Below are 23,171 nucleotides of genomic sequence, written 5' to 3' on the forward strand. Positions count from 1 at the left end.
ATGACGAGACACCAACGGTGGTGGAGGTGATTGATAGACTATGAAGCAAATCTCTCTTCCTCACTCATCTCTGCTGTGGAGAAACTATCCCGAGATGTCCAGCAACTCAAAGAAGATCTGTCCTGCTCCCCACCTCGACAGAGTAGTGTCTCAGCTGTTAGGAATAAGCGTCCTTTGGCTCAAAGAAGGGGATACACACCATGGGCCACCCTATGGTTCTGCCTGCGTGACCACGGAGAGGACATGAGGAGGTGGGATGGCAAGCCTACCTCGACCCTACAGGCACGAGTACATGAACTGCAAGGAAGAACAGTCACTCAGGGAGGCTCTTCCAGGAAAGCTGCTGCTCCAGTTTACAGTGAGCAAATCCCCAGACAGAGGAGTAGAAGCGCTGATTTTATTTCTAAGCGTAATAGAGGGACTCCTGATTCACATTTACAGGAAGTGAGTTGTGACTGCCATGATCAGGACTAGAGGGGCCCTGCCTCCAGCCGGGTGGAGGAAAGGGATAACCGGGCTTACAGGACTGTGTGGATCCGATGGCCTGGCACATCCGACCCACAGGAGTATAAAGCTTTAGTGGACACCGGCGCACAGTGCACCTTAATGCCATCAAACTATATAGGGGCAGAACCCATCAGCATTGCTGGAGTGACAGGGGGATCCCAAGAGCTAACTGTATTGGAGGCCGAAGTTAGACTAACCGGCAATGAGTGGCAGAAGCACCCCATTGCGACTGGCCCAGAGGCTCTGTTCATCCTTGGCATAGACTACCTCAGGAGAGGGTATTTCAAGGACCCTAAAGGGTACAGGTGAGCTTTTGGTGTAGCTGCCTTGGAGATGGAGAGAATTGAACAGCTGTCTACCTTGCCTGGCCTCTCGAAGGACCCTTCTATTGTGGGGTTGCTGAAGATTAAAGAACAACAGGTGCCAATCACCACCACAACAGTGCACCGGCGGCAATATCGCAGCAACCGAGACTCTCTGATCCCCATCCATGAGCTCATTCACTGACTGAAGAGCCAAGGAGTCATCAGTAAGACCCCCTCACCCTTTAACAGTCCCATATGGCCAGTCTGGAAGTCTAATGGAGAGTGGAGACTAACAGTAGACTATCGTGGCCTGAATGAAGTCACTCCACCGTTGAGCGCTGCTGTGCCAGACATGCTAGAACTTCAATATGAAGTGGAGTCCAAGGCAGCCAAGCGGTATGCCACAATTGATATCGCTAATGCATTCTTCTCCATCCCTCTGGCAGCAGAGTGCAGGCCACAGTTTGCTTTCACATGGAGGGGCGTCCGGTACACCTGGAATCGACTGCCCCAGGGGTGGAAACACAGTCCTACCATTTGCCATGGACTGATTCAGACTGTACTGGAACTGGGAGAAGCTCCAGAACACCTTCAATACATTGATGACATCATTGTGTGGGGCAACACAGCGGAAGAAGTATTTGAGAAAGGAGAGAAAATAGTCCAAATCCTTCTGAAAGCTGGTTTTGCCATAAAACAAAGTAAGGTGAAGGGACCCGCACAAGAGATCCAGTTCTTAGGAATCAAATGGCAAGATGGTCGTCGTCAGATGGATGTGATCAACAAAATAGCAGCCATGTCTCCACCAACTAGCAAAAAGGAACCACAAGCTTTCTTGGGCGTTGTGGGTTTCTGGAGAATGCATATTCCCAATTACAGTCTGATCGTAAGCCCTCTCTATCAAGTGACCCGGAAAAAGAATGATTTCAAATGGGGCCCTGAGCAACGACAAGCCTTTGAACAGATTAAACAGGAAATAGTTCATGCAGTAGCTCTTGGGCCAGTGCGGGCAGGACAAGATGTAAAAAATGTGCTCTACACCGCAGCCGGGGAGAATGGCCCTACCTGGAGCCTCTGGCAGAAAGCACATGGGGAGACCCGGGGTTGACCCCTAGGGTTTTGGAGTCAGGGATACAGAGGGTCCGAAGCCCGCTATACTCCAACTGAAAAAGAGATATTGGCAGCATATGAAAGGGTTCGAGCTGCTTCAGAAGTGGATGGTACTGAGGCACAGTTGCTCCTGGCACCCCAACTGCCAGTGCTGGGCTGGATGTTCAAAGGAAAGGTCCCCTCTACACACCATGCAACTGATGCTACGTGGAGTAAATGGGTTGCACTGATTACCCAGCGGGCTCGAGTAGGAAACCCCAGTCGCCCAGGAATCTTGGAAGTGATTATGGACTGGCCAGAAGGCAAAGATTTTGGATTATCACCAGAGGAGGAGGTGACACGTGCTGAAGAAGCCCCACCCTATAACAAACTGCCAGAAGATGAAAAGCAGTACGCCCTGTTCACTGATGGGTCCTGTCGCCTTGTGGGAAAGCACCAGAGATGGAAGGCTGCTGTATGGAGTCCTACACGACAAGTAGCAGAAACTGCTGAAGGAGAAGGTGAATCGAGCCAGTTTCTGCTGCAAGCAGGTAGTAGGACGGGCTCTAGCTTCTCTGTTTTGCGGCTTTGCATAAAAAAATTACTGCTACAGCTATAGGGCAGACCCTACACATGGCCCTTTCACCCTGTACAACATCAGCCTGCGGGGCTGGAAGATTCTGATATTTCTGTAGGAGTTAGAGGTGCAGCATCCATCATTGTGGTGTGATTGAGGCGCCAACCTGGGCAAAGCATGGAGGCATTATTTAAACTTTAATGGCAAAGCAGGTACTGTCATTTAGAAAGCATTGTGGACTGCATCATCCCAAATAGCCAGCCTTTTTGGGAGCGAAGCACCTAATGCCCCGTGAAGCCCTGAGATTACTGTCCAGCTTTTGCAGCCCCTGCCCACTCCAGGTCTATCCTGGCACTCCCTTGGAGGAGGACTAGGGAGCGGCCGAGGGGTACACCAGGCGTGCTGACAGGAATGTTCTTTTGTCCAGCTGTGATTTCAGACTAAAATCTGTTAGTGTCTTGCCGGGATGCTGTACATCGTGCAATTTTTGCTCCCCCCAGCGGCTGCTGCTCATAAAAGATAATGGCTTCCTGTCGCCGCCGCTCCTCTGCTGAGCGGCCCCTGCAACCTGATCTCTTTCCTGCCCTCTCTATTTCAGCTGCAAAGCAAGACGTTCAGCCTTCTGACTCCTTGGATGCGAACCCAAAGTTCAGCCCCTTCCTTCCCCCTCCCCAGACTTGCAGCCTATTCAGTGCTTGTTTGATCCACTTTAATGATGCGTTAACACACGTGCTTTGCACACTGCAGACATTTGCTGCAAGTCAAGTTCTCCGGATTCGCAAAATCAGCAAAACCAGGATTGTTTTTCAAGGCCCTGGTTTCTAGCAAGAGGCTGGCCCCAGCCCACTGGGGTGGGAGTGTGATGTGTTAGAGCTCTGTCACTGCCCTGCAATAGCTCCCAGAGTTTGTGGAAACAGACACACACTCCCATGTCAGCCTGAGAGCAAAGCTGCAACCATTAGATTCTCCCACCTACCTTTTCAAGCTTGCAGTATGGCCTCATCTCTGCCTGCTTGGAGCAGCAGGAGGTACCGGCCTCCTGGAAGCAGCCCCTGTTCCCTATAGTCTGGCAGAAGCTGCCGAGACGGTGTCTGACAACTTGGTACCAAGTGGGGCCCTGGGCACCTGTACCAGGAGCAGGGGCAGCAGGATCTGTGGCTCCCTGGCCCTGGAGCACAGCAGGTCACCCTGTGCTAGCTTGGGGCCAGGTATTCACGCTCTTGCCAGTTGATGGAGTGCCTGCAGCAGGGTTTTGAGGGTTTTTTTTTGGTCCGGTTTTTATTTCTATACACCTCTGGTGTTGTGCTGCTTCGTTCCTGCTGAGTGTAGGATCCTGCTTCCTGCAGGATGGCTCCAAAGAGGCTTTTTACAGGCTTGAGGGAGGTGTTAACACTTGAGTCTGGGTGCAGAGGGAAGTCAGGGCTCACCGTGCTGCAGAAATCCCACTTCATCAGCACCTGCTCTCTGCAGAGGGGAAACTGAGGCTGGCAGCAGCCTCCAGCAGGCAGGGTGCTGGAGGCAGGGAGCACCGGTCCCATGGGTGCCAGCTGGTCTCTTGTACGAGGCTGCCTGCTGCAACTGACCTCAGGGAGCTGCAAATTTGGGGGGCAAAAAGGGCACAGGGTGATTTTTCTTATTGCTGTCCCTGTGCTCTGGCCTGTAGGTAGGTCTGCAGAGCTGGTATGGTGTCTGGATCTGCACAGTAGTTAGCAAGGGATCCATACTGCTCGTGTCTGCTTTCAAGCCCAGTATCTCTGCCCAGCCAAACCATGTAGCTGCATCCCCAGCATGCCAGGTGTTCAGAAATGCCTGTGCTAAGTATCTTCTGTGTGTCCAGAAACCTTCCCTGCAGCAGCAGGTGTGATCGTGTCCTCGGGGTGGGGCAGAGACATACCCCCATGGCAAGGGCAGGAGAGGTCTGACCTTCCTGGGGTGGGCAGCAGTGTCAGGGAGAAGCAGGGCTCCATCAAAGGCACCTTCCCACACATCTGGAGAGCAGCTGGGTAGGACCCCTGCCTGCAGGAGCCAAGGGGCCATGGGGCACCTAGCTGGGTGCCATGGATTGTCCTGCTGTTGTGATGCTGAGCACTGGGCTGACTGCCCTAAGTGAGAACTGTGGGGAGGGCTGCAATGCTTGGTTCAGAGGCTGGTGGCCTGGCGCTTTCCCTGTCTCTTGGCTGTGGCTCTCTGCAGGGTGCCTGGGTGTGGATCCCTGACTGTGTCAAAGTCTGGAGGGTGGCAGAAATAACCAGAGGCTACGAGGAAGGAGATGCCATTCTTCATCTCCACCTGGAAGATGGCTCGGTAAGGCTGGAGCTGTGCAGCCCAGCAGGTCCTTCCTGTGCTTGCCACATGGTGGGGCGTCCCCAGATCTGTACCCCCAAACCAACCTGGGTTCCTCAACGGGGTGAGGAGAGGCTCAAACATTGCCTGGATGTGCCATGTCTGAGCAGGAACCCAGACCACTGTGGCTGTGCCTGGCTTGCTGTGCTCTGTGGCCCCTGACTGCCTGGTGAGCTGGTTTTCTCTGCCAGCTCCTGCTTGACTTCCCAAAAGGCCTCCAGCTCAGCTCACCATGCTGTCTGGGCTGTGATTCCTGATGACTAACAGCCCAAGCACAGCCTGCAGACAGCATCCCTCCTGCTGTGCTGCTGCCCACAGACCCATCCTGCCTTTGCGGGGCCTGGCTGATCCTGTTCAACACTTGTCCTGTTCCATCTCCATCCCTACAGGCGCTGGCCTACCCCATCGAGTTTCAGCTGCTGCCTCTCTGCAACCCTGACTGCCTCTCAGGTGCCGATGACCTGGTGGCCCTGAGCTACCTGCATGAGCCAGCTGTGCTGCACTTGCTCCACTGGTGCTTCCTGGAGGCCAATGTCATCTACACCTACTGCTGTGGTGAGCCCCATGCACCTGTTCCCCTTCCCTGCTGCTCCCTGGGACAGGTTTCCCTCCTGCCCCGCCCCTTGCACAGGCTTCTTCCTCCAGGTATTATTCTTGTTGCTATCAACCCCTACAAGTCATTGCCCATCTATGAGGAAGAGGTGATTTATGCCTACAGCGGCTGTGAAATAGGTGACATGGATCCCCACATCTTTGCTTTGGCAGAGGAGGCATACAAGCAGATGGTGAGGTGAGAGCATCACATGGGAGCATCCCTGGGGTTGTGGTGGGGAAGGGCTGAAGCCCCCTCAGGACCATGTCTGTGGAGAGGGGTCCTGTTGGGTCACAAGCTGTCCCCGGCTCATGTCCATCTCTGGCAGGTTTGGGAAGAAACAGTCCCTCATCATCAGTGGTGAGTCAGGTGCAGGGAAGACTGCATCAGCCAAGTATGCCGTGAGATACTTCACCACTGTTGGGGGCTGCCTGGGTGACTCTAGCATGGAGGAGAAGGTGCTGGCCTCCAGCCCTATTATGGAGGTGGGTCCCCAGGCTCTGCATGGGGATAGCTGGGGTGTCCCTGCAGGCTCTCCCTGTGCTACTCATGGCCCGTATCCCTGATGTGATGCTCTGTCTGTTCCCACACTGTAAAATGGGTGGCGGTGACTGAACTTCTGCAGAGCATCTGGAGATCTGGAGCCAGCTAAACCCTCCTGCCCTTCTTCCCTGCCAGGCCTTTGGGAACACAAAGACAACCAGGAATGACAACAGTAGCTGCTTTGGGAAGTATATTGAGATTGGCTTCAGCCAAGCGCATGTCACAGGGGCCACCATCAAAACCTACCTGCTGGAGAAGTCCCATGTCACCTTCCAGGTGGGTTTCTAGGGTGGTGTGGGGGCAGGGCACCCCAGTCCTTGGAGTGGGAGGGTGTTCTTGGGCATCCCCCAGGGCAGCAACCTCAGCGCTGCTGAGTCAAGTTGGGAGATGGGAAGGTGTCCCTTGTCCCCAAATCTCAGGTTACAGCACTGCTGCAGGCGAGCAGGGTGGGCCAGGGTGACCTGGCTTCTTGGTGATTTTCTTGGTCATCTACAGGCGAAAGCAGAGAGAAACTACCACATATTCTACCAGCTCTGTGCCTCAGCCACCCTGCATGAGCTCCAGGGCCTGGGTCTCCATGAGTGCTCCCACATCCCCCCGCAAACCCCATGGCACAGCTTGTTGCTAGCCCATCCCATACTGGGCAGTGCCAGGCCTTCCTGTCCTCGACAGCTGGGTGCCGGGAGGGCACTGTGGGGTGGGATAAGGGTGGTTGGGAGCCCCATGGGGCATGCTGTACTTGTCCACAGCCTGACACATCTCGGCCACAGGTGGGGCAGAGTCCTTCCACTACACCTGCCAGGGCCAGTGCACTGCTGCCCAGAGCACCAATGATGCGGCCGACCTGGACAGCATGCAGCATGCCTTCTCGCTCCTGGGTACTGTTGTGGGTGGGGAGGAGGTGGGCAGGGCTGGTCCCCAGGGCTGGTTATCCCACCACCCTCACCCTGATCCTGGAGTAGGAGTGCTGGTGCCAGACACCCCAGTGCTGGGGAGCCTGGCTATTTACTGACTGTTCTGATCCCTCTGGTTTGTGCAATGCAGGGGTTCAGACCAGCATGGGGTGGGGGCAGCCTGGGGGGTCCCTCATGCCTGTGCTGTGCCTGCAGGTGTCCCCGAGGCCAACCAGCTGGAGCTATTCAGCATCCTGGCTGCCATACTTCACCTGGGCAACATTGTGGTTGGAGGGAGGGACCACTGTGGGGATGGCTGCTTCGTGGAGGTGAGTGAGAGCTTGCTGCCTGCACCCTGCATCCCAAACTGGCCCCTGAGCTGTACTGGCTGCAGGAGCCACATCTCAGCAATACCGTGGTGACGGGGTCTGTCTCTTTGCAGCCTGTCAATGAAGCCCTAGGGCTGTTCTGCACATTGCTGGGTGTTGAGGCATTGCAGGTGACATGCTGGCTCTGCCACCGCAAGCTGGTCACTGCCGGTGAGACCTACCTGAAGCCCCTCTCCAGGCAGCAGGCACTTGACTCCCGGGATGCCCTGGCCAAGCACATGTATGGGCAGGTCTTCAGATGGATGGTGAGCAGGGTCAACTGTGTCCTGTGGTCACTGGAGGGTCACCGTACCTCCATTGGCATTCTGGACATCTATGGGTAAGAGCAGCTCCCCTCTCCTGGGCTGCCTGGAAGAGCATGGTCCTGCTCCTGCATCAGCTGTGGCCATGTGTCTGCAGCCACCAACTGCTCCAGCTGGGACATGGGGCAGTACTGGTCCCTGCAGTGGGACCAGTGGGGTGCCTGTGCCCAGAGCTTATGGCTGGCTGGGGTGGCTCTGCCTGGGAGCTGCCTCAGGCAGGTCTCTGCTGCCCGCAGGTTTGAGATGCTTGAGCTCAACAGCTTTGAGCAGTTCTGCATCAACTATGCCAATGAGAAGCTGCAGCAGCTCTTCAACCTAGTGGGTGTCACCCAGATGTGTGTCCTTGCTGGGGGCTAGCGAGGGTGGGCCCTGCACACCCCGCTGAGCTGTTGCTTTTGGTGCTCTCTGTCTTGAATGTGGCTGGTGCTCTAGTCCCTGCAAACACAGGGCTCTGGGACTCTGGGAGGCTGTTGGAGCTGGGCATGGTACCCTCTTCTCCCCCCCCCCCCAAAAGTGTTCCTGTTCCAGGAGGAGGGCTGCTCAGGTGTCTTATGGAGACCAAGCCACTGCCTGCAGCCTGCCTAGTGGCTGGCCACCTTTGTCCCCTCCTGGCTCAGTCCTGCTCTGTTCTCCCTTCTCTCCAGCACGTCTTCAGGCTGGAGCAGGAGTATGTGACCGAGGAGATCCCTTGGGTCTTCATTAACTTCTGTGACAACCAGCCATACATTGAGCTCATTGAGGGCCGGCTTGGCATCCTGGACCTGCTGAATGAGGCGTGCAAGGGGTGCTGGGAGCAGGCTGCTGTGGCCACCCAGAGCCCCCCTGCTGCCCCTTCTGACCTGTCTTCCTTTCAGATGCCCCAAGGCAGTGATGGAAGCTGGGCCCAGAAGCTTTACCAGACCCATCTCAACTGCTCCCACTTCCAGAAGCCCAAGAGGCCCACGGATGCTTTTGTTGTCTGCCACTTTGCTGGCAAGGTAAGGAAAGCTATTGGCAGTACAGTCCTGGGTGGGGAGGGTTCAGTGGTGGCTCTACACCAGTGGGCACCCAGCCTGCCCCCTCCCAGGGTGGGATCCTGCTGGGTCTGCTGCTGCTAAGTGCTGGCTGGAACTCTAAGTGTAATGGAAACTCTGGCTGCGATGGTTCCCATCAGTAGCCTTGCAGCAGGGCAGGAGCTAGGCAGTGTGGCCACCACCAGCTCTGACGCCTGCAAGAACTTCTTCCAAAAGCCTTGGACTGTGTCCAAGTGGAGCCTTCCACCAAACCCATCTGGGAAACTGCAGGCTAATGCTGGTGCTTGCCTTGTCTCCTGCCAGGTGGAACACCAGTGTGATGGGTTTGTGGAGAAGAATAGGGATGCTGTCCCTGAGGAGCTGGTGGGGCTGCTGCAGGCCAGCAAGGTGAGAGCTGCCCTGAGCAGGGGCTGTGTAGGGCAGAGCCTGGCTGGCGTGTGGGGCTGGGAAGGACTGATGGTGTAGGAGGTATAAGTTGTGCAGGGTGAATCCCTGCCTGCTTGCTGGCACAGCCCCATGCAGTGCTGGCCATAGTCAGGGTTCCTGAGATGCGGGTGCTCCCCACCCTGTTGCCCTGCCTAGGGCTTCTCTATCTTGAGGGACACCTTGGCCATCTCTCAGCTGAGAGGGCTGGAAGGTCCTGCTGCTTCTAGGTCTGTAACGCTGTTGTTTCTCCCTTCCACCCTGCGTGGCCCTGGCAGAAGGTAAGGGACATCCTGGAAGGCTCTTGAGCATACCTGGGAAGGTGCCTGTGGGTTATGTTTAGGTTTTTTCCTGGTGGAAGCAGCAGGCATGGCCACAGCTGTATCTGGCGTATCAGGGCAGAGGACTGTGCACTGGGCTGGCCTCTGTGGAGCCTGTGGTCTTTTGGGGTTGTGTCTCCTTGTGGTTATGGCCCTCTGGTTATAGGGTGATGCGTGCTGCAAGGCCTGTCTGGCTCTCACAGCTCTGCTCTGTGCAGTCTGCCCTGCTCGCTGAGGTCTTCCTGGAGGAAGGGGATGGCCCCATGTCCCTGCAGTCCCACAGGTCCAGTGCTCCTAGGATAGCTGGTCACCCCAGCTGCAGATTGCTACCTAGTAGCCAAAAGAGCAAGAAGTCTATCTCCAGCCAGGTATGGGGTGGGGGGCAAAATGTGTGCTGGCCTTGGACAACTGGGGCTGGGGTAGTCCCAAAGGAACCAGTGTGTCTCCTGGCCTGGGGAACCCCACCAGCCCCTGAATGTTTCTGCTGCCCCTGACCACACTTGCCTTGTTCTCTGCAGTTCAAAGCCTCCCTGAACAAGCTGATGGAGATGTTGAATAGCACCACAGCACACTACATCCGCTACATCAAACCCAATGATGGCAGGCAGCCCTCTGTGTGAGTTCCTGGCCAGAGAGGCTGGAGGGGATGGGGCTGGGGACACTGGGGCACTGCTGTCCCTCTTGCCTGGCCTTGCATAGCTTGGAGCATGCCAAGCTGGCTGGGACCCATTCTAGATTAGCCCCTCTTTGCCCCAGGTTTGACTCCGGGCAAGCAGTGGAGCAGCTACTAGCCTGTGGGGTCCTGGAGACCATCTGGATCAGTGCCTCAGGCTACCCCTCCAGGTACCCCCCTTCAGCAGCACCCTGGGTGCTCCCACTCTCTCCAGCCACAGCACCTCTGACTCCCCTCTAACCCCTACCCCAGGTGGACCTAGCAGGAGCTCTTAGAGAGGTACAGGGCTCTGGTGAGCAGAGAAGAGTTGATGGGCACCAATGAGAAGCAGATCTGCAGCCTTGCCCTTGAGAGACTGCTTCAAATAAGGGCTCTGCTTGGGGGGGTGCAGCTGCAGTACCAGAGTATCCCTTGTGGATGCTTTTCCCCATGTGTGGGTGCCCAGTGGTGTACAGAAATGGGTGAGATGGGGAGGAACTCAGCCTCCAGAGAGGTTGGATGGGCAGACCAATGGCATGAGGAGCGTCACTTTTGGGGGAGTCTGGCTGGGATATGTTTTGTCCCTGGGACTGACTCCGCCTTTGCACACAGGACCCCAGCAAGTACCAGTGTGGGAAGAGCAAGGTGTTTTTCCAGGCTGGCCAAGTGGCTTACCTGGAGGAGCTGCGGTACCGGTGGCTGAGGGCAGCCTGCATCTTGCTGCAGAGGCACCTGCAGGGCTGGCTGGCATGGAGGTGCTTTGGACGGGCATGTGCCACAGCAGTCTGCCTGCAGCGCCATGCCCAGGGCATGTTGGCCCGGAGGTGAGTGGTGGGGGCTGGGGCTTGGAGGGAGCTGCGATGAGCTGACACAGAGCTCAGCCTCGGCAGTTGTACTGCCTCTGGGCTGGGCTTTGACCTGGGTGACCCTGTGGTATGGGCTGGGCTGGCTTTGCCACCCCTTGCCTGGTGCTCTGCCCTCCCTACAGGCTTGCCAGGATGCTGCGAAGGACCAGGGCCACTGTGATGCTGCAGAAGACCCTGAGGATGGTTTTGGTCCGGCGCTCCTACCTATGCATGCGCCAGGCTGTCATCACCATCCAAGCCTTTGCCCAGGGCATGTTTGCCCAGTGTCTTTACTAACAGGTAGGAGCCTGGCAGGGCAGTGGGTGTCCTGATCCCTCCTGTGGTGGCCGTGCCACTGCCCCATCTCTCCCTCCACAGATGGTGTGGCACCAGAAAGCCATGGTGATCCAGGCTGCTGTCAGGGGCTGGCTGGCCAGAATCCACTATGCCTGCCTGCATGGGGCTGTTATCCACCTGCAGTGCTGCTACTGCCAGGTGCGGGCATGCCAGGAAGCTGCAGCGGCTGCGTGTTGAGGCATGCTCTGTCGAGCACTACAAGCAGCTGCACAAGGGCATGGAGATCAAAGTGATACAGCTGCAGTGCAGGCTGGATGAGCAGGTGGGTGCTGGCTTCAGCCCTTTGTGGGTCCCAGCTGCTTCTTGCTGACCACTTCTTACCAGTCTCTGTGCAGCCAAAACCATGCCTGCCCTTGTCTTCAGTCCTCTCCTGGTGTGGGGCAGGAGCTGACCCTGCCTGACATGTGTCCCCAGGCAGGAGTCATGCATCTGGGTCTCATTCCTGGGTTTTTCAATGCTCCCTATGGATGTGGGGCTGGTGGCCCTGGGGCTGGGCTGGGCACCCTTCTGGGTGCTTGGTCAGGTGCAGCCTTGCAGCACAGTGTCATGTACTGGGAACGGTTCTGGCATGGAGTGTTTTCCTACCATGCTCTTACCAGCAGCATCTGCTGTTGCCAGCTGGGTGAGTGTCTCTGCTTCGGCTGTCACCACTCCATTTCTGGGGGTGTCTGGGGAGGGGGGGAGAGAGGGTTCCTCTGGTGTGATCCTGTCTCTGGGGGAAAGTGGGGCTGGCCAGGAGGTCGTAATGGACTGTAAATCCATGGCAAAGCTCATGTGTGGCTCTATGTGGTGGTAAATGGGGTATCGCTACAGAAGGGCAGCCTTGATTATGCATGGGCTGTCATTGATGTGAGACATGCAGGGATATGCCCTTGTTCCCGGCCACCTGCCTGATATGTTCTGCCCATTGGTCCAAGGCCCAGGAGAAGCAGCAGCTCATGGAGCAGCTCTCAGGGCTGAACACTGCCCATGCTGAGGAGGTGCAGCGCCTGCAGGCCGAGATGTAGCGGCTGCAGGAGGATGTGGCCTGTGACACCCAGGTCCAGCAGCTGCAGGCGCAGCTGGCCGAGCTGGAGAGGCAGAGCATGAAGAGCTGCCTGGGCCAGGAGGTTGAGGAGCTCAAGAAGGTCTGTCTGGGGGATGCTCTTGCTTTGCTGGGGCTCCATGGGACTCTCCAGGGACCTGACAGCATGCTGTGCTTTCTGCTGTGTGTGTGGGTCCCTGGGGGAGACCTCTGGCAGCCAGAGCTGGTCCTGGGCAGGGCTCTGGCTGTACCTGCCCCTCTGCTTTCCTGCAGTGCTTGGTAGAGGTGGAAGCCATGAAGCTGCAGCTGTGGGAGGAGAAGGATGCCCTGATCCAGTGCATGTTGGAGCAGTCACAGCATCTGGAAGGTAAAAGGGGTCCTCTGATCCCCTCATCCCATTCCCCTGGGTATGGGCTGGTCCTGCAGGCTTAGTGTGTTCCTGCGCATTCCCTTGCAGAGGGGCCCTGGCTTTGCCTGTCCCCACTCGTGCTGTGTTCGTCCCTACAGAGCAGCACCAGCGTGTGGCATGGGAAAGCCAGGGACTGCTGCAGGAGCTGGAGGAGGAGTGGGCATGCTATCAGAGCCTGGTGCAGGAGTACACCTGCCTGGAGCAGGGCTATGAGAACCTGTGCGATGAAGTGGCCTTCCACAGGGTGAGGGGCTGGCAGGGACATGGGGAGGCTCAGGCACCCTCTGTGGGAGAAGCGGGCTCCCCAGCTCATGTGCTGGGGGATGCCCAAGCCAAGGTATCCTCTGAGGCTGTTGCTCTACCCCAGCTGATGCTTGGGGTACAGGGGAGCAAACCTGTCCTTCTCTCCCCACTCAGCAAAGCACCTTGAGATGGTCCCGTTTGTCAGAGAGCTTCTTGGCCTCTGAGAGCAGCTACTTGTCCTCCATGTCCACAGCTCCCTCACGAGATGGCTCTGACCAGCAAGCTGAGGTTAGTGGTGACACTGGCAGGGACAGCAGGGTGGGGGTGACAAGTGGACTGTCCCTTCCCCTGGCTATGGGACAGCTGTGCCCTGGGGCTCCTGGCTGAAAGCTGGTCCCACTGGGGAGGGGCATCTGTGGGTGTTCTGGTGCTGGTGCCCAGCACTGGCACTGTGCTAAACCCTGTCTCTGCACCCAGGGGCTGGAGGAGTGCTCATTGCTGATGCCAGAGGGGCCACAGCCCAGCGGTGAGGTGCTGCTGAATGGTAGTGTGGGCCAGGATCACTTTAAGAAGGCGTACCTTCTCCTCTTGGGGCAGCTCAATGCTGTCAATAAGGAGCTGGCCCAGACCCGGGAGGTCAAAGACCTCTGTGGAGCCGGAGGAGAGGAAACCATTGGACTTTCTCAGGCACAGGGTGAGCCCCTGAGAGCAGGGCCAGATCCATGCTGGTCTCACCCTGCTCTTCTCTCCCTGCAGAACATAACTGAGATGTTGGGGTTGGGCAGGAGCCTGGAGAAGGTGGCAGTGGATGATGACTTGAAGCATGCATATGATGCAGTACAGGGTGCCAACAGGTAAGCGTGGTCCCAGGGAGATGGTCCCCAGCTGAGGCTGGGTTCCCCACAATGGGCTGATGGATCCATGCTGCTGGTGGGGCTTTCCCTGGTGTTTTAGCCAACCATGGCTTGGTTTGCACCTGCCTGGCCTCTGGTGCTGGGTAGCTGCAAATCCTCTTTGAAGCAGCCACCTCCTCATATGCTATGAGCACTGTAGCCCCAGCTGGGCTGAGAGAGCAAGGGCAGCCTGCCCCTCACTGCCCAGCTGGCTGTAGGGTAGCCCTGGCTCTCCTTCCCTTCCTTCCAGTGTACCCAGCTGCATGTTCCTGGGGGGCTGGAGCATTCCACCTTGCTCTGAGCACAGTTGCACCCATTGCATGAGCAGACTGGATGCCCTGGGCTCAACAGGAGCCTCCTAAGAGGGCAGGGCTGGTGCAGCCTGGTCTTGGGCTGTGCTGTGTGTGCTTGAGGCTCAGTGCAGCTGAAGGGGAGATGCTCTGTTAGCACGGATGGGTCTGTGCTGCCCCCAGGCTGCCTGGGCAGAGGGAGAGTTCCCAGCTCTGAGGCTTCAGGGGAGAAATACCTCCTCAGCAGCCTCCCCAGGGGATGGGGTGTGGCAGCTGAAGGAGGCTGGTGCCTCAGTTTTCCTGGGTGCATTTGTGTAGGCTGCTGCCAAGTCAGCTGTGGGAGGAGAAGCAGCAGCATGAGGAGGAGGTAGAAGGGCTGCATTTCAACATCAGCTCACTCAAGCAGCTGAGCCAGCAGCAGGCAGCCCTGATCCAGGACCTGCAGCGGCATCAGGGGCAGGAAGGGCTGCAACACCATGTCCTGCTGCTCAAGGAAGAGAACTGGGTAAGGCATGGGGTGGGGGGCAGGCAGGACTGGGCTTGGGGCTGGCTTCCACCCCCTTGCCAGCTGTAGGAGCCCCTTAGGGAGCAGTGTGGGGGACCCTGCTGCACCCCCCCCAGCTCTGCTTCACTCGGTGTGCTGGTGGGGGTGTCCAGCTGGGGGAGGCTGGCTGAGCCCTACTGTGGCTGTTCCTACCCAGGAACTGGCCCAGAAGCTGGAGAAGCAGGAGAGGACCACGCTGAAGTTCCAGAAGCAGCTGAGAGCCTATGCAAAGCAGATACAGGAGCTCACAGGCAAGTGTTGGCATGGGACTGGCTGGAGGGTTACCAGCTTGGTTTGAGGCTGGAGATTGCTGAGCCCCAGCATGGGGAGCAGAGTCATGTTGTCCCATGTCCCCCTGCACCCTCCAAACAGAGATGCTGGGGAGCATCTGCTTGGTCTGAGCTGAGGGGACCTCATCTGGGTCCCACAGCCCAGGACACAGCAGGATGTGACCTGTGCTCCTCTCCCCCAGTGAAGAGAGGCTACTGGGCCAGCGCAGGAGTTTGCAGCATCCACTGTGGTCCTGTCCTGGTCCCCCATGGTCCCATCCCTGGCTGGGCTGTCCCAGGCTATGCTAGCATGGAGGAAGGAGGATGAAGGGTGCATTATCAAGGCCGTCATCACAGGTAGGGTTTGGAGAGATGGTGACTCCTTATGCCAGCTTGTTTTTTTACCCCTATTAGGGTTTATTTCCAACCGCTGTGTGAGCTCATCCTTTCAGTGCTGCTGGGGCAGCATCCTGCCTGGCTCAGGACCAGCTTGCCATAGCTGCCTGGATCCCAGCTGTCCTGCTTTTTCCCCCTACAGACTACAAACCACAGAGCAGCCCTGGGGTCCTCCCAGACCTGCCAGCCTACATTCTTTTCCTGTGCTTCCAGCATGCTGACCACTGCTGCGATGAGCTGCCTCGCTCCTGGATGCAGCCATCAATGCCATCAAAAGGGTCATGAAGGTGCTGGGCTTGGGGCTGTGGGTTGTGCTGAGGAGCAGGAACTTCACTAGATAAGGTGTGTGCCTGACTGGAGTGTCTAGCCTGAGCATCTCCTGGGGTGAGGGTGTCCCTGGGTACTGCAGGGCTCCTGTGAGAGGGTCCCACAGCTCTGCACCCCCACAGCCCTCATCAGGTTGCAGCTAGCTCTGTGGCTTACAGAACTACCATGGGCTGTGAAGTCTTGCTGCTGTTGCAGCCAGAGCCCTGCTGACCTCTCTGTTCCCTCCTGCAGAAGCACAGTGATGACTTTGACATGGTGGTGCTCTGGCTTGCCAACACCTGCCAGTTCCTGAACTGCCTGTGCCAGTACAGCCAGGATGAGGTAGGGCTGGGCTGCAGGGGGTCTGCCACCTCCTTGGGAAGGGTAGGAGCTTAGAGGGGGACAGGGTTTGTCCCCACTTGGGGCTGCATCCTCTTTACCCCCAAGCCAGGTAGGCAGGCATGTGCTGGGCTGACACTGCTCTGCACTTGCTCAGGGACCCAGCTGTGTCACCTGGTACTGCTGCTCTGACCCAGATTGTGCCTGCAGAGCTACTGGCAGGGGAACATGGCGTGGCAGAATGAGCATCGCCTGCAGAACGTGGACCCTCAGAGCTCCTGCTGCAGCCTGGGTGCCCTGGATGTCCAGCTCTACCAGCAGCTCATCCGCACTGCTGAGAAGTGCCTCAAACCCATGATTGGTATGGCCTGGGCTTGTGGGGTTTGCAGGGCATTCATGGGATACTGGTTCAGGGAGGGAGTGCTGTGCTCAGCTCTGTGAACTGCCTGCTGTGTTACAGAGGCTGTACCCAAAAGGGGAAGGTAGGCTGTGAATTGGGGTCTGCCTTCTATGAGGGAACATCTGCTCCTTGAGCCTCCTGGCTTGGAGGAGGTGGCTGGGGAGCTAAAGTGGGCTTAGTACCCTGGGGACCTTGGGCTGCATCCATGGGGAGATCTATTCCCCCATGCCCTGCTTTGTAGTCTTCTGGAACAGGGACAGCCCCTGGGCTAGCCTGGGCCAGCTATCCTGGAGGTGTCATCGGCCCCTGTGTCCCCAGCTGGGACACAGCCAAGGAGCAGTGTACTGGCTGCTTCAGGCACAATGTAGGGTCTCTGTCTCATGATGAGCCTTTTCTACCTTTTAGTTCCAGCCCATACAGGGCTTGTCCTCTTCCTGCCCCCCTGGCCACCGCCGGTCCTTGTCAGCCCCTGCACACACCCTGCCTGAGTTGCTGCAGCAGCTGGGCTCCTTCTGTGCAGTGCTGGACTGCCATGGGCTGGCTCCCAGTGTGGGGCACCAGGCCCTGTGCCAGCTCCTCTTCCTCATCAGCGGCACCACCCTCAACTACCTGCTGCTGAGAAAGGACACGTGCTCCTGGAGCTGTGGCATCCAGCTCAGGTCAGTCCCTGTGCCAGACAGGTGTATTGGGGGAGCTGGCATATGGCTGGTGCCTCCCTCTGACCTGGTCTCTCTGGCAGGTACAACATCAGCCAGCTGGAGCAGTGGCTGTGGGCAGAGGGACTGCAGCAGAGTGGGGCCCATGAGGTGCTGGAGCCCCTGGTCCAGGCTGCCCAGCTGCTGCAGGTGAAGAAGGTGATAGAGGAGGATGCTGGAGCTCTTTGCAGCCTGTGCATGGTGCTGTCACCCCAGCAGGTACTAGGGGGGTTGGGGCTTGCTGCCTGCTGGGCACTCATCCTATCCTGGGGTTCCTTGACCTCCCTGAGTGCACCAGGGATGTACTTGCATTGGGGTGGGGACCACACCATCCCCAGAAGCATCTGGATGTGCCCAGCCCTTCCCTTCCCTGTTCATGGTCCTCACCATCTCCTCCAGGTTGTGAAGATCCTCCGGGCTTACACCCCAGCTGTTGGGCTAGAGGAGCACATCAGCCCCAGCTTCATCAGCAGTGTTGAGGTAAGCGGGGCCTGGGGTCTAGTGCTGGGGGCGGGGGGGCAGCTGTCCCACGTGGGACCCTCACTGGGACAGCCCTGGATCTGAGCACTCTGTCCCCACAGAAGCACCTGCAGGACCAGTATGGAGGGGGGCCCAGCCAGCTCCTGGTGGACACCAGCCACCTCTTCCCTGTGCATCTGCCCTTCATCGCTTCCCCACTGCACCTGGATGAGCTCTGCATCCCTGATGCCCTCAACTTGGCCCTCCTTGTCCACCCCTGAGCCCAGGTCTGTCCCTGGGCCACTACCAGTGCCCCATTGAGGGGTGTCTGAACCCCCTGACATGTGGGAAGGCCATGAAGGCTAGGGGTGCAGCACTTACGTGTGCCATTATTCTGGGAAGTTGTTTGTTTATTGAAACTCAGGTGCCTTGCTTGTGGTACAGCCAAAGCCCTTGGTAGTCCTGCACTGAGGGTTTTGGCCACTCTTTAATCCCTTGAACTTAATAAAAGTCTTTGCAGATAACTTTGGAGCTGGAGGCTGTGAGTGGGGGATGTGCTGTTTGCAGGGTGGTGTGAGGTGCCTCGAGTACTATCACTAGGGCATTCCTGGGGCTCTTTCTGAATTATGGAATGGTTTGGGTTGTAGAGGACTCTATCTTTAAAAAAAAAAAAGTTTAGTTCTAACTCCCTGCAATGGGAAGGGACAACTTTCACTAGACAATGGTGTCAAAATCCCCATCCCACATAACTTTGAATGCTTTCCAACAAATAGGATTCCACAAGTTCTCTGGGCAAACTGCCAGAATCTTACTACCTTCATTGTAAAACATTTTCTCTTAAGTCCAATCTAAGTTTATAGTCTTGCAGTTCACTCCAGAAGGGCACCTGGGCCTATATGAGAACTCTGGGACTCTTTGTTGGGTAGCAGGGTCCTGCATGGGCTCTGGCAAAGCACTAAATTAGTCCATAGGCAATTAAGAGAAATCTCTGGATCAGAAGCCCTTCTTTGTGGTGCATTTCAACTTCCCAGGCATCAGCTGGGAATGCCATCCTGCTGTGATGAGCAGGTCTCTGAAATTACTGCAGTTTGTGGAGAGAACTCCTTGTCAAGTTCTCAGGACTCCCCCTGGGAAAGATGCCCTCCTCTGCTTGCTAGCTGTGAATGGAGGAGGGCTGGTGGGTCTTGGCCACAGTGATTGTGAAATGGTTGAGTTGAAAATGGTTGGTCAGTATAATGAGAAAGGAGAGCAGAGTTGCTCCCCTGGCTTTCAAGAGAGCAAATGTCAAGCTGTTGAGGGAGGTACTTAGAGTCCCCTGGGAAGCTGCTGTTGAGGGTTCAGCAGTCGGCAAGTGCTGGCCAGCTTTTAAGAGGCACCTTTGAGAAGGTGGGGAGCAGGCAACTGCCCCATGTGGGAAGTCCAGTGAGCGGGGCAGAAGAGCAGCTTGGCTGCATAGGGAAGTCATCGTGGAGCTCCAGAGGACAAAGGCCACCTCTGGAAGTGAGGTCAGGCTTGGCAGGAAGATTCTAGAGTTGTGGTTCATCCATCTGCAGGGAGGAGACAGGAAAGGCCAAAGCTCAATTAGAGCTGAAAGTGGCCGGTGCTGTGTCAGGTGATACAAATGAGTTTTCTGAGGCCGTTCATAGCAAGAAGAGATCTAAAGAAAATATTGGAGTGATCCTTGTTGAAGATGGACCACCACTAGGCAAGTGCAGGACAAGTAAGGGATCAGGCCCAGCCAGCATGGCTTCATGAAAGGCAGGTTCTGCCTGACCACCCTGATCTCCTTGTATGACCTGGTGACCCGCTTAGTGGATGAGGGAAAGGCTGTGGATGTGTCTACCTGGACTTTAGCAAAGCCTTTGACACTGTCTCCCACAGCATCCTCCTAGAGAAGCTGGAGGCTCATGGCTTGGACAGGTGGACCCCTTGCTGGGTAAAAAACTGTCTGCATGGCCAAGCCCAGAGAGTTGATTTAGCTCCGCTCACAACCAGTTGGCAGCCGGTCACAAGTGGGGTTCCCCAGGGCTCAGTGTTGGGGCCAGTCTTGTTTAATATCTTTATCAAGGATCTTCATGAGGGGATTGAGTGCACCCTCAGTAAGTTTGCAGATGACACCAATTTGGGTGGGAGTGTTAATCTGATTGAGGGTAGGAAGGCGCTGCAGAGGAACATGGACAGGCTGTATTGATGGGCCAAGGCCAATTGTGTGAGGTTTGACAAGGCCAAGTGCACTTTGGTCATACCAACCTCACGCAATGCTCCAGGCTTGGCTAAGAGTGGCTGGAAAGATGCATGGCGGAGAAACCAGTACCCCAAGGGCCGACAGCTGGGTGAGCATGAGCCAGCAGTGTGCCCAGGTGGCCAAGGTGGCCAAGGTGGCCAACAGCATCTGGGCTTGTGTCAGCAATAGTATGGCCAGCAGGAGCCGGGCAGGGATGGGGCCCCTGTGCTCGGCACTGGTGAGGCAGCACCTTGAATGCTGGGCTCAGGTTTGGGCCCCTCGGGACAAGAAGGACATTGAGGTGCTGGAGCGTGTCCAGAGAAGGACAACAGAGCTGGGGCAGGGTCTGGAGAACAAGTGTACTGGGGAGTGGCTGGGGGAGCTGGGGGGGGTTTAGCCTGGAGAAGAGGAGGCTGAGGGGAGACTTTATTGCTCTCTGCAACTGCCTGAGAGGGGCTGTAGTGAGGGGGGGTTGGTCTCTCCCCCCCAAGTCACTAGTGACAGGATGACAGGAAATGATCTCAAGCTGTGTCAGGGGAGGTTTAGATTGGATATTAAGAAAAATTTCTTTAATGGTAGAGGGTCAGGCATTGGAACAGGCTGCCCAGAGAGGTGGGGGAGTCACCATCCCTGGGGGTGTTCAAAATGCGTGTAGACATGGCACTTGGGGACATGGTTTAGGAGACATGGGGGTGTTGGGTGGACAGTTGGACTTGATGAACCTAGAGGTCTTTTCCAACCATAAGGATTCTATGATTTGGGGTTCTTTTGGTGCGGTAGTGAGGCAATGCTGCAATGCTTTTTTTGCCTCAGTCTTTAGTAAGAGTGAGAGTTGTTGGGCTGCTGGTTCCCCTGAGTCAGAGGAGCAGCAGTGCAGACAGAGGGACGTTCCATTAGTGGACACTGAACTTGTCAGGGCCCACCTGTACCAGGTGAATGTTCCCTGGCCTGGTGGGATTCAGCCCAGAGTACTGGAGGAGCTGGTGGACGTTACGGGCAGGACTCCTCTTGAGCCAAGGTCTTGGGAGTGTGGGGAGGTCCCCGTGGGCTGGGAGCTGCCAACGTTATGCCGATGGACAAGAAGGGCGTGAGGGAAGATCCAGGCAACTACAGAGCTGTGAGTGTCAGCTCAGTTCCTGGGAAAACTATGGACAAGATGATACTGGGCACTGTTGATGATACTGGGCTTTTAAAGCATAATGGCATCATCAGGCATAGGCAACATGGGTTGACAAATGGAAAGCCCTCTGTAAGCAATTTGATATCCTTCTAGGCTATCTAGGTCCATACCCTGTGGATGGAGGGAAGGGGGGTGGAGGTTGTTGTCGTGGATTTTAGTAAGTATTTTGGCACTGTCTGTCACAGCATCCTTCTGGCCAAGGTGTCCAGCTGTGGGATGAGCATGTTGACAGTGCGTCGGGTGAAGACTGGTCTGGATGGCAGGGCTCAAAGGCTTGTAGCGAATGGGGCTCCATGGGTCTGGCGACTGGTCACCGGCGGTGTTCCTCAGGGCTCAGCCCTAGGGCCAGTGCTGGTTGCTATTTTGATCCCTGATCTGGAGGCCGCAGTTGAATGTCCCATTAGCAAGCTTGCTGACGATACCAAGCTGGGAGGTGCTGTTGACTCTCGGGAGGGACAAGAGGCCTTGCCAAGGGATCGAGATAGATTGGGGCATTGGGCAGTGATTGATGGGATGAAACCGAACAATTCCAAACGCAGGATTGTGCCCCTGCAAGTGGGCACAAGTCTCCCTGGGGAGAGGAGTGGCTGGCAAGCAGCCTGGCAGAAAGGGCTGTGGGGGTGCTGGTTGGCAGCAGGCTGTCGTGGTTCAGCCTCAGCTGGCAACTGAACACCACGCAGCCGCTCGCTCACACCCCCCCCCCACCCCTGTGGGATGGGGAAGAGAATCGGACGAGCAAAAGAACTTGTGGGTTGAGATAAGCACAGTTTAATAACTACAATAGAATTATGATGATAAATGATTATGATAATAATGACAGTAATGTTAATATAATAAAAGGGAAAAGGAAGGAAAGCGAAAACAGGGAAAAAAAAACCGCAGAAACATGAACGATACAACCGCTCACCACCCGCCGACCGACGCTGCCCGTCCCCGAGCCGCGACTGCGCCCTCCCTCCCCCGGCCAGCCCCTCCCAGGTAGCATACTGGGCATGACGTTACATGATATGGAATATCCCTTTGGTCAGTTTGAATCCGCTCCCTTAGCTGTGCCCCCTCCCCTCCCGGCTTCTTGTGCACCCAGCAGAGCATGGGAGGCTAGACATGTCCTTGACTTGTATAAGCGCTGCCCAGCAACAGCCAAAACATCTGTGTGTTATCTCAACAGGTTTTTTTCCATGCTAATTTCAAAGCACAGCACTATACCAGCTAGAGTGAAGAAAATTAACTCTATCCCAGCTGAAACCATGACAGTATCCACCCCTTATTCCATATCATTGACATCATGCTCAGGTCCCATACTATTCAGTACAAATTCAATAATCCCTATCCATCTTCTCATCCTTTAACAATATATATATATATATATATACACAGATTTTCATTTATCATTCCACTAGTTTATGGAACACCCCTGTAGAATGCCTGTGAAATGTCCATTGAGTTCATTTAGTCCATGACTTTGGATTTCATCTCTTGTAAGGGTCCTTCAGAGAGGCGGTGTGCGTGGGGTCAGATTGTTGCATGTCAGTCCTTGTTCCATCACCGCTGCCCTGGTAGTTCGTGTTCTCTCACTGCTGCACTTTGCTCGGTTCCATTGAAAGTTCATTTGCTATTATTATTAACTGGGAGATTCCCACCATGATAACATTCCATTGATGCAACCATAGTAGTGATGACATACAACATCATATAGCAATTAACAGCATATTATTCAGTTCATTGGCTGTTTTCACCCAAAATTAAATCCCCCTGAGGTACACACCGGACTCCTCCATCCTCCCGCATCACCCACCAAGTGCACCCAGGTCCTCGAGCAAATGCAATCCCACGAGTGGGTTTGCCTCTGCTGGAAGCAGGAATAACCCAGACTGTCTTGCCCAGCATATTTTTTATGTGCACTACAGGGACTCTATCCCCTTCCACAGTACGTAAGGATTCTGATTGGGCAGGGCCAGCTCGCCTGGCAGATCCCCTTGTGTTGACTAACCAGGTGGCTTTTGCTAAATGTGTATCCCAGTGTTTAAATGTTCCACCCCCCATTGCTCTCAGTGTCATCTTTAATAGTCCATTGTATCTTTCGATTTTCCCAGAGGCTGGTGCGTGACAGGGGATGTGATACACCCACTCAATACCATGCTCTTTGGCCCAGGTGTCTATGAGGTTATTTCGGAAATGAGTCCCATTGTCTGACTCAATTCTCTCTGGGGTGCCATGTCGCCACAGCACTTGTTTTTCGAGACCCAGGATAGTGTTCCAGGCAGTGGCGTGGGGGACCGGATATGTTTCCAGCCAGCCGGTGGTTGCTTCTACCATGGTGAGAACATGGCGCTTGCCTTGGCGGGTCTGT

At 56.1% G+C, this 23,171-nt stretch overlaps 2 protein-coding genes across 2 annotated transcripts; both read left to right on the top strand.

Annotated features, from left to right (window-relative positions):
* The first annotated feature begins 292 nt into the window (after positions 1 to 292).
* On the top strand, positions 293 to 17,941 carry LOC104045051 (unconventional myosin-Va). The gene is given in 30 exon segments (XM_064469912.1): positions 293 to 358; positions 4,672 to 4,782; positions 5,211 to 5,373; positions 5,467 to 5,611; positions 5,742 to 5,898; positions 6,092 to 6,232; positions 6,452 to 6,527; positions 6,727 to 6,834; positions 7,066 to 7,178; positions 7,292 to 7,557; positions 7,777 to 7,858; positions 8,185 to 8,517; positions 8,857 to 8,940; positions 9,500 to 9,664; positions 9,815 to 9,912; positions 10,053 to 10,139; positions 10,222 to 10,462; positions 10,561 to 10,772; positions 11,274 to 11,412; positions 12,068 to 12,153; positions 13,612 to 13,680; positions 14,328 to 14,514; positions 14,711 to 14,804; positions 15,237 to 15,256; positions 15,777 to 15,866; positions 16,074 to 16,244; positions 16,669 to 16,922; positions 17,003 to 17,177; positions 17,358 to 17,438; positions 17,540 to 17,941. Coding segments are annotated over 30 exon segments (4,173 nt in total). The 3' UTR covers positions 17,699 to 17,941.
* Positions 10,511 to 13,675, top strand: LOC135316317 (unconventional myosin-Vb-like). Its single transcript, XM_064469471.1, has 9 exons — positions 10,511 to 10,772; positions 10,937 to 11,093; positions 11,172 to 11,412; positions 12,068 to 12,277; positions 12,448 to 12,541; positions 12,682 to 12,827; positions 13,001 to 13,114; positions 13,304 to 13,520; positions 13,583 to 13,675. The coding sequence occupies exons 4-9, from the start codon at positions 12,236 to 12,238 to the stop codon at positions 13,591 to 13,593; spliced, it is 624 nt and encodes a 207-aa protein (XP_064325541.1). The 5' UTR covers positions 10,511 to 10,772; positions 10,937 to 11,093; positions 11,172 to 11,412; positions 12,068 to 12,235; the 3' UTR covers positions 13,594 to 13,675.
* Positions 17,942 to 23,171: the final 5,230 nt, after the last annotated feature.

The sequence above is a fragment of the Phalacrocorax carbo genome, chromosome 19, assembly GCF_963921805.1.
Source record: "Phalacrocorax carbo chromosome 19, bPhaCar2.1, whole genome shotgun sequence".
Lineage (NCBI taxonomy): Eukaryota > Metazoa > Chordata > Aves > Suliformes > Phalacrocoracidae > Phalacrocorax > Phalacrocorax carbo.